The sequence below is a fragment of the Amphibalanus amphitrite genome, unplaced genomic scaffold (assembly GCF_019059575.1).
Source record: "Amphibalanus amphitrite isolate SeventyFive unplaced genomic scaffold, NRLGWU_Aamphi_draft 000099F_arrow, whole genome shotgun sequence".
Classification (NCBI taxonomy): domain Eukaryota; kingdom Metazoa; phylum Arthropoda; class Thecostraca; order Balanomorpha; family Balanidae; genus Amphibalanus; species Amphibalanus amphitrite.
The window spans coordinates 44,907-55,630 of NW_024881594.1; the positions used below are offsets into that span (position 1 = coordinate 44,907).

The following is a 10,724-nucleotide window of genomic DNA, read 5'->3' on the forward strand; positions in this document are numbered from 1 at the left end:
ACTTGCAGATTCACGGTCTGCGTGATACCTGGTACCTCCATCTGTACTTCGCACATCATCTTATCGGTATTTGGTACGGCGCAGCAGAGAACAGTCAGCTCGTGACACCTTCTGTCGTCGTTCCGTTCACCAGACCAGCAGACCACGGCAAAGTGACCCGTCCGCCCACACTGCCTGCACGTGGCCCCGGTAGCGGGACACCGACCGCGCTCATTGTGCTGGCGCCGACCGCAGCTGGGGCACGTGTCCGGTTGCAGCTGGGCAGGTCCGGGGCGACGGTCGGCTTGCAACTGGGCAGGGGCGGGGCGGCGGTCGTCTTGCCGCCGGGCGGGTCGCCAGGGCCGGCGCCCGCGGCGCTGACGAGCGTCAGATATCTGATGCAGTGACTGCGCTCCGTCGGCGGCGGGCCGCGCCGGCCCGGCCATGGCGGTCGCCTCGCGTCGGGATCGCTCGAATGCCTCGGCGATCTCCAGAACGCCGTCCAGGGTCAGGCCCTTATCCTGCAGAAAACGCTCGCGGAGAATCGGATGCACTGTTGCTTCCACGACTTGGTCACGTATCATTGCGTCTGTCATTTGTCCAAACGAGCAGTTAACTGCCAGGCGGCGCAGCGCCGCCACGTAGTCGGCCGTCGGCTCGTGCGACTTTTGCCGTCGCTGCCGGAAGAAGAACCGCTCCGCGATCACGTTGACCTGAGGTTCATAAAACTCGGCGAGCTGCCGCTCAGCCGCATGGAACTCGTCTTCGTCTTCTCTCCTCGGCTGGACCGGTAGGGTACGGTACACCCGTTGCGCCTCGGCGCCGACACAGTGCAGAAGGAGAGCCGTCTTCCTCTCCGTGCTGTAGGCCTCACCTCCCAGGGCAGTCAGGTAGTTGTGGAAACTGAAAATCCAGTCACTCCAGGGCAGTGCTGGTTTTCCTGGTCTCGCCAGGAACGGAGTTGGCGGCGACACCCCCTCGACGTTCATCGTCGGTAGTATTCAGGATCTCATCCTTGTCGCCAGATGTAGTGTCCACCGCCGTCTCCGGATTCCGATGTATTCTCACAAACTCGCGGTGCAGAACACTAAGGCACTGCCGTGCTGTGCGGCCGGGCGGAGCCTCTCGACTGCTGGCTCTGACTGGAGCCGAGCAGGGTGCGGCCGCCTCACACTCGTATTACCGGGGGCCCGATGCCGAGCCTCGGACACCCGATGCACTAGGTACTCGATACACTACACTAATGATATCAAAAAGTGACTTGGCAACAGAAAATTCATAATGATTAATGAGCATGACATGTCATAATGATATGATCCTTGTTTTTACAGCTCTTGTCTTTCATCTTCGAGTCATGACGGAAGGACCGTTACGTGAGCTTCAGGAAGAAGAAGTAGAGATGTTGCTCCACTTAGAGGAGGAGCATGCCCAAGCAGTGGCAGCATTACTCAATGGTGAAGATGAAGAAATGCCTGAAGAAATACTTCATCACATCCAGGATATAAGGTTGGTATATAAATTTAATATCGTTTCAATTTCTATCACAAGTCATAGCGTATTGCGCAATCTTATTAGTTTCTGTTGAACAGAGGCGGATCCAGCTCAGAGTTTTGAGGGGGGCCAAACCATAACAATTTATCGATTCTTTCCATGTCTCGTCCATAGGCGTAATGTTAAAATTATGCCGTTGGGGGGGGGGGGGGGTAAATGCCCATTTTGCTCCCCTTGAGCCGCCACTGCTGTTGAAGTTATTCAAGTTCATTAGACCTTTTCTCCTAGCACAATTTAAAGGTTATATGTGACAGTATATATGGCCATGTCTACTCATGGTATTAGTCTTACTTATACTTGAATATGCCTTGTTTCAGAGATGATCAAGCTGAGAGAGTGAGAGCGAGAGGCTATGTGGTAGCCACTGTACCAGCCTACCTTGATGATGACTTCCGTGGGCATTTCCGGTGAGTTTGAGTTTGTTGGTTTGCAGCATTTCATGCTAGGCTAGTTTTGCACTTACCTACATCCCTTGTATTCAAAGGGGATAACAGCCAGTAAGATAAAGTGTGTGTGCCTCATCATCGTTTCTTACCCAACTGCTTCCTTTTCTAGGATGACTCGACACCAGGTGCAGCAACTGCAGGAGGACTTGGGCGCGGCAGGGGCGTACGCCGAAGACCATGGCGGAAGGGAGCCCATTTCTCCAGGCAAAGCACCATTGGTCCTTCTGTGGACTTTAGCCAATCAGGACACTATTCGGAGCATTAGTGACAGGTTCGATCTTACCAAGTCGAGTGTAATACGCTCGAACCGACGCTTGACGAATGCGATCGTAAACGACCTGCTCGGAGAACACGTGAAGTGGCCAAACAACACTGCAGCTGGTGCGATCGACTGTGCTGGGGGCATCGAGATTGTGGGGGCCTATTTAGGGCCTTGGTGGGGGCCATCGATGGCTCTCACATCCCGATCTCCCAGCCAGTCGAGGACCAGGAGGTCCATGTAAATAGAAAGGGCTTCCACTCTTTGGTTCTCCAAGCGGTCTGCCAGGCTGACACGCGCTTCATTGACGTGTTAATGGGATACCCGGGCTCGGTTCACGATGCCCGGGTATTCCGTAACTCTCCCTTGTGCCAGGCGCTTCCCAGACTGTGTCCCGATGGTGAAAGTGTCATTCTAGGAGATAGCGCGTACCCCTTAAAGGTAGTGTGCCACCTTTGAAAGATTTCCCATTTTATTTTTCCTAGGATAAGAAGCTTCTGTTTTTACCTAATATCGCAAAAAAATGGGCCTGGAATAGTGCCTTTTTCGCCTAAAAGTTTATCGGTTTTTCGATATGTATAACAACTGTAGTGGGCTGGCCTGCAAACAGGCGTCGACAACAATCGCGAATGCAGCGCACATGTGACAATAAGCAAAGGTCATTATAGAGTTACGACGTACGGGAATGAGTTATCAGCTGTCTAATCGTAGACAACACAATGTCGAGCCTTAAACTGTAAGCCTGTATTGGTATTGTTTCTTTTATTTGGCTGTCGAACATTATTTATGGTTTGAAATATGATTTTATGTAAAATAATTGATATGAAAAAGCCGTCTCTTAAGTTATGACCCCATTTCATCACACGCAAGTGGCAGAAATGACAATGATCAGCTGACGCATTTTTCTTGGCCGAAGTCAGAGCGCGCGGCCCGACGCACCACCACCGCACCACAAAGTATGAGCAGAAGCCGCGCCCAAAGCTGCAGGGCCCCGGTAACGTGAGGTAGGCGAGTCGGGGCAGAGTGCGCTGACCCAAGTCGGGGCCGCAGCTTTGGGCGCGGTCTACCGCATCCCCGCGGGCAGCCCCGGGCTATCACATGACACCGGGAGGACGCGCGGCCCCGGCTTGGGTCAGCGCACGCTGCCCCGACTCGGCTACCTCACGTTACCGGGGCCCTGGCTTTGGGCGCGGTCTACCGCACCACCGTCTCTTGCATTAGATCATACAGGCGTGTTCGAAACCGCAGGAGATGATGATGAACGGGTTTATCGAAACTTGATTGGATGAGCATATCGGTAATAGCGATTTCAGTGTGTGCATTTATTGTTCATAGTGGTGTGAAATGTGGTTGGGGTACGACCGACAACCCGTCGGGGCGAATTTCGCACTGGGGTCTTCAAAATTTGAAGAATTTAAGACGTTTCCATGAGTTTTGAAGGTATGGATAAGTTCTAAAAATCCGGTTCTCCTTATCTGGGCCATTATCTCCATACGGTCCAGGAAAGCTGGCACACTACCTTTAACAGGGCAACTGATCACCCCTTTCAAGGATAACGAAAGGCTAACAAGGCGTCAAAAGCGATTCAACACAGAAGTAAGTAAGAGGCGTATGGTGATCGAGCGAGCATTTGCCCTGTTAAAGGGTCGTTTCCGTAGGCTCAAGTTCTTGAAGATGTGGAGCATCGCTGACACGACCAAAACCATCATCACAGCCTGTGTGTTGCATAACATGTGTCTGGCAGGTGGCGACAGGGGCGATGACTTTGGCGAGCTTACCGATGGTGCAGAGGGGCTCGAGGTTGTTGTGCCGCGCCATCGAGATGACGCGGCAGAGGACAGGCGTGATGAGCGTGGCGCACCTGTAAGAGAACAGCTGATGACTGCCTTTCTGGGCCCGGAACTTAGGTAATATGTGTCCGTGCTAGAGGTGCCAGCTTCAGCAAATGCATATCCAATGTCTGTGGTCCGGTAACTTCGCCGAGTGGACGGTCAAAATGCCCAAGCTGGCAGCAATTAGTCCAAAGATGTCTGTCTTTTTGACATTTTGGACGGTTCGAAGTCTGCCATGCTCAGCATTACTCAGACATTTATTTTTACACCTTTGTTATGCCTGCTGGATGTGTGTAAATGAATGATCGTATGATTGAGGACCACTATCAATGGGTTTTACCTGTGTGTGGCCTTCCAAATAAATGAAATGAAGTGAACTGGTCGTCTGCAATGTTACGTCGCCCGTGTCCTTCTTCGTCTTAGTACGGTTTTAACTACACCAAGCGTGAGTAGAGAAACGAGGTGGCTCCATTAATGTGGTCGGTGCACCATAAATACACGTTGCTGATGCGCTGCTTTTCAGGCGCCACTGTTGAATGGCCTCATTAGTCTGTCCTTCCATTGCCCGCTGAGAGGCAGGGATTACTATGTAAGATGTATTATGCCAATACCTGAGAAAAAAACAGCAACTGATGCATTCACAAGTAGGAACAAAGTGGCATCGCGTAATACGGCAAATCACAAATGGCACAGCTATTCACGGCGAACCGCAAATGACACCAGCTCTTGGCTATCAATAAAAATGAACTATGATCTAATGCACTACAGCGTATTCACACAAACGAAGCTCTTGGTTGCATCACCATTCCCCAGCTAATGAATGGCCATTTGAACTTTCATGGGCAATCCGGCGACCCACGCCTCTAAGGACTCAGCTTGAACCAAGTTCATCTTCACTTTGACGCCTACCTTTTCCCCGTCCAAGAAGCTCACGCATGAGGGCCAGCCTTTCCTGGTGTATCTTATATGCTAGCTCCTGATTTTCTTTGTGCCTCTCCTGTCTTTTCTTTTCCATGCCATGAAGGAACTCTAGAACCTCTTCGTTGGATGTTGGGCAATTCCATGACAGATCACCTAGGCATGTTCACCATGACCTCTCCGATTTTGCTCAAATTTGGCATGCAAGTTGACCTATGGGCACTACTACGTCCCAGTGAATTTTTAGTCTCTAGGTCACAGGGGTCATGAGATATGGATCATGCAAATTTTAAGGTTTCCCGGAATATTGAAATATAAAGTATTTTTTTATCTCTGCAACGGTTCACCGTATCAAAAAAAGTTATATATGAAATAATAAGCACACAGGCTGGTGCGTCTAGCAAAAATGTGAACGAAACCTCAGGGTCAATTTTTGACCTTGTGACCTTGTGACCTTTTCTTGACCCCGTGACCTTTCAAATTTGTCCTATTTTAAAAATTCTGATTTTTTCTATCAGAGATGTCTTATCCATGCTCTTAATAGTGGTATGTGATTTGGTTGGTATATCGGACCTGTTGACCTCAAACTGAGGTCAACAATGTGGTCATGACCTGACATGAAAATGACATCTGCCGAGAACGTCATGAATCATAGGCAATATGGGTGTCATATGAAAGCTAACTTCACGGAGAATACATTGGTGGTGTTTTTGAGTAGGTATGGGCCGGGTCAAGGTCACATTAGGTCAGTGACCTAGCACAGCATTGTGTTTTTTGAAGGTGGCGTATTGTATTTGTTTATGGTAAGTCCAGTGATCAGCATACAATAAAAAGGAAACAAAACGTCATAAAACGTCTTTTTTTATTCAAAAAGCAGAGATAAAATGCACACATACCCATATAAACACACTCGCAAAAACACACACATTCATACACCTTGTTCGAGGAAGTTCTTTTCGAAGTTCGTTCAAACAGTGACACACGCGCTGTGAAGAACGAGTCTCAGAAGACTCGGACAGCTTGAAGGCTGCTATGGTATTGGAGTCGAGCAGTACAAAGCGGTGAAACGTCCTGGTACCCTTCACCATGCGGGCACTTGTGAAGCGTTCTTTCATTTTTGTCTTCGTTTCTGCTATTTGCGTTGCGGGAGCTGACGCGGTAGCTGAAGCGGCATTTCAGGCAGTGGTTATTCCCCACATTTGAAATGAATGCCCAAGACTAAAAAATACACTACTTCTCTGACGGAGCAGCGTCCCAGTACAAGAACAAATACAATTTTGCAAATATATGTCATCATGCCGAGGATTTCGGTGTTCAATGTGAGTGGATTTTTTACCACCTCGCATGGCAAAAGCGCATGCGATGGTATTGGTAATACTGTGAGGACCACCTTACCGATAAAATGCATTTCTTCATCGTTTCGGCAACGCAAATAGCAGGAACGAAGACGAAAATGAAAGAGAACGATTCACAAGTGCCCGCACGGTGAAGGGTAGGTGGTAGGTATGTACCAGGACGTTTCACCGCTTTGTACCGCTCGACTCCCACACCATAGCAGCCTTCAAGCTCTCCTAGTCTTCTGAGACTCGTTCTTCACACCGCGTGTGTTACTGAGGTTTGTTTGAAAGATCTTCCTCGAACAAGGTGTATGTATGTGTGTGTGTTTGTGCGAGTGTGTGTATGTGGGTGAATGCATTTTATCTGTGCTTTTTGAATAAAGACAGACGGTGTTTTATGACGTTTTGTTTCCTTTTTATTGTGTGCTGATCACTGGGCTTACCAAACAAATAAAATACGCCACCTTCAAAGAACACAATGCTGTGTTAGGTCACTGACCTAATGTGACCTTGACCCGGTCCATACCTACTCAAAAACACCACCAATGTATTCTCCGTGAAGTAAGCTTTCATATGACACCCATATTGCCTATGATTCTCGACGTTCTCGGCAGATGTCATTTTCATGTCAGGTCATGACCACATTGTTGACCTCAGTTTGAGGTCAACGGGTCCGATATACCAACCAAATCACATACCACTATTAAGAGCATGGATAAGACATCTCTGATAGAAAAAATCAGAATTTTTAAAATAGGACAAATTTGAAAGGTCACGGGGTCAAGAAAAGGTCACAAGGTCAAAGGGTAAAAAAAATGACCCTGGGGTTTCGTTCACATTTTTGCTAGACGCACCAGCCTTTGCGCTTCTTATTTCATATATAACTTTTTTTGATCCGGTGAACCGTTGCAGAGATAAAAAATACTTTATATTTCAATGTTCCGGAAAACCTAAAAATTTGCATGACCCATATCTCATGACCCCTGTGACCTAGAGACTAAAAATTTACTGGGACGAAGTAGTGCCCATAGGTCAACTTACATGCCAAATTTGAGCAAAATCGGAGAGGTCATGGTGAACAATTGGAAAAAAATTAGGTGATTTGTCGTGGAATTGCCCTGTTCTCTTAGCCTTCGTGCTTTTTCCCTCAGTTTCACTGGGTGTAGGCCTTTTGCTCCCCATCGAAGGAGATTTGAGAGTCTCAGATGTACTGTTGATCACCTGAGATGGGCAAGCTGACCCAGAAGCATCATTTGGGCTAGAAGCGCTATTGGACTGTCTGTCCGAGCTCGGTGTGTTGTCGGGTGTCAAACTTCCCAGGACGATCCTTGGAGAGACACTTGGGTTTTGCCAAGGATCTCTTCCAACTCCTTTTGGTAGAGGCAGATTTTGCGACCTCTACCTGACTGTCTATTGTTGTCCACTGTCCTCTTATAAGCATCACAGAGAGTTTCCCATCTGTTATTTACCTGTTTGACACTGAAACTCAAACCACCACCACTTTTGTTCGCTTCATCTGTTATTTTGTTCCACACAAGTTTCTTCTTGTACCTGGGGTCTGAGAACTTTTCTTTATGAACGCCATAGAGGTATATCAGCGACTTTGTCGCTTCATCAGACCAAATTTTTTTTTGACTGCATTGTCTAGACCAGTTTCCTCGTCATCTAGACTCTGGGAATCGTCTAGGACTAACATCTGTCCCCTAAAATAGTGGAAAATTTTCCAAATGCGATAACTCAGAGGCTATACCATATTTATTCATGAAACTTTCCACGAATATGTGGGCGACTGTGCTTCACTCACACACATGTCTAGATCAGGGCATCGGCGCACTCACGACCCACGAGACGGAGGTGCCCGGGCACGCGCTCCAGGAGGGTGCGCACAACCTCGATGTCCACTTCCTTGATTTTTCTTCGGATCCTGCCCGCCAGCTGCTGCTTCGAAAGGGCTGTCCAGTTGCCCTCGTAGACTTTCTGCTTCAGAAGTGCCCACACCGTCTCGATTGGGCGGATGGCGGGCATGTTTGGTGGGTTATCCTCCTTCTTGACGAATGGGATCCCGCTGGCCTCGAGAAATGCTGTCACATCCTTGTGATAATGACACGATGCCAGGTCCGGCCAGAACAAGATGTTCCTGTCAGGATGTTTTTCGTCTAAGAAGGGCACTAATCTGCCCCTCAGACAGTTTTCCAGGTACGTCTGACCGTCCATGCACCCCTTCTCCATGATGAAGGGGGTGCTCAGGCCCCTTGGACTGATGGCGAGCCAAACCATTATCCTGGGCGGAAACTTTTGTTTCCTGGCATACTGAACGTCGGGAGGGCAGTTGCTCTTGTCTGAGGAATAAAACCCCCTGTTCCTGGCATATTCGGATCCCGAAAATCCGAAGTACGACTCGTCGTCCATGACGATCTCTGCGCGTGCGCTCAAGGCGAGTGGTCCGCGGTACAGCCTCATGCAGCGCGACTTGATCTTGGTTTTCTGGGCCTCTGTTTGCAGACTGGCTCTCTTGCGCCTGTAGTAGGTCAAACCACATTTGTTTGCGACCACTCTGTGCAGATACGACTTAGAAATCTTGTATTTTCTGGCCAAAACCCTGACCGAAGAGCCAACTTTGTGTTCCAGATCCCTTTTTACGTTACTGATCTTCGATTGTGTCATTTTCATTGCCTTCCGCCCACTCCCCGGCTGTCTTTCCAGTGTTCCACCATCATCGACCCTTTTCAAAACATTATAGACTGCTGATTTTGGAATACCTTCTTCAAGAAAATGCTTAACCGTATACTTTTTCCCCAATTCCCGATGGTTTTGATAAAATTGTGCGACTCTTCTCAGATCACGCATGCGATTCGGCCGAGACATAGCTGCTGAATGATACAATTGACAAAATATTTTAGGTTCATCTGAATCAGAATTTAACGCGCTTTCGAATGATGCCAAATACATTAAGGATCTTACATTTTAAAGCTACCAAAAAATCAGTTGAAAATTTTCCACTATTTTAGGGGACAGATGTTACTTGATCAATGCCCTCACATGTGTGGTGCACAATCCAGTTAATTGGACCTTCCACCATGCATTTTGAGCACAGAAAGACTTCGTCTTCAGCCATTTTGATCTGAAAAGAAGATCATTCTATCAGTTTCCTGAATCAACATACTGATGAAATGCATTGTCTTGGAATGGTACAGATTCATAAACACAAATAAGCTGATGACTATTGTAAAAAGCTGGACAAGAAATTAGCAATAGATTCAACATACATGCACAACAATTGACTAGGTACAGCTTTCGACTGGGTTGACAACGCTACTACGGTGATAAATCTGCACCAGCTCACGCCAACTAGTGTTTTGTTCCACACAACATTCACATTGTACCACCAAATATCTCTGAACTCCGCCAAGTCAGAGTACGCACAGCGATCTGGTGGAAATTCCTCTTTGCAGTTTGGTTGGAAAGTAGGTAGTTTACATCTAAATACAGAATTTAATTAAATTCATTTTAAATTATAATATTAATAAATTCAAATAAAATAATTCACTCAATTTCACTATGAATTACCGAGCACACAATTGTTCGGCTACCTCAGAAGAAACAATCTCGTTTTGATTTTTAATTCAATGCATTCAAGTACAATTCTACTAAAATTTCTAAATTAATATGTGCCAATGCAACGCAAAGCACTCTTGCAAATACTTATCTATCAATCTCAATAGGTGAGGTAGGCAGGTAGGTACCTACCTACCTATCCATTGTCACTATTGTCGCAACGCCAATTACGTCCCGGTGACAACGGAAGGACGAACAATTGATTTAATTGCGAGATCAAACAACTTTCGATTATGTTCTGTTACAATAGAAATAATTTAAAGATTACATACCTAAATCAACACGCACCAAACGTTGAAAATCTGAAAACTGACGCGCCAATTGCCTGAGCACAAAATGTCACGTGCCCGCCATAATTGTAGACCAGACCCTCCAGAGAAAATTGGACCTCTCATCTCTCTGGAGGCTACTGGAGGTTTCTGGAGCTTCGGCGAGAGCTTTCTGGAGCTTTATGGAGGCGCTGGAACGCTCTCTGGAGGATTCTGGAGCTTACTGGAGCTTTCTGGAGGTTTCTGGAGGCGCTGGAACAGGCCCATAAATGGAATGAAGGGAAACCATGGGGAAACAGTAAACACAAGGCCATCTATAGAAGGTACAGTCACTCCCCAGCCGACCAATCAGAGACAGATCCTGAGTGACGTCACCCCTGATGCTCGAAAGGGGTACTCCATTCCTTTACAACGTAAAAATGACTAACTTCATTTGAAGATTGTTGGTGACACTCTACACACATCGCTCAACCACTGATGTCATTGGAAAGTTCAACTAATTTTCTAGCGATAAAAAA

At 47.4% G+C, this 10,724-nt stretch overlaps 1 protein-coding gene and 1 long non-coding RNA gene across 2 annotated transcripts; one reads left to right on the forward strand and one right to left on the reverse strand.

The window, feature by feature from the left end:
- Nucleotides 1–1,309: 1,309 nt before the first annotated feature.
- On the forward strand, nt 1,310–2,387 carry LOC122380498. The gene is made up of 3 exons (XR_006256342.1): nt 1,310–1,485; nt 1,848–1,937; nt 2,086–2,387. It is a non-coding gene; the product is annotated as an uncharacterized LOC122380498 (long non-coding RNA).
- Nucleotides 2,388–8,134: 5,747 nt separating this feature from the next.
- On the reverse strand, nt 8,135–8,599 carry LOC122380500. The gene has a single exon (XM_043363692.1). The coding sequence runs from the start codon at nt 8,597–8,599 to the stop codon at nt 8,135–8,137; it is 465 nt and encodes a 154-aa protein (XP_043219627.1).
- Nucleotides 8,600–10,724: the final 2,125 nt, after the last annotated feature.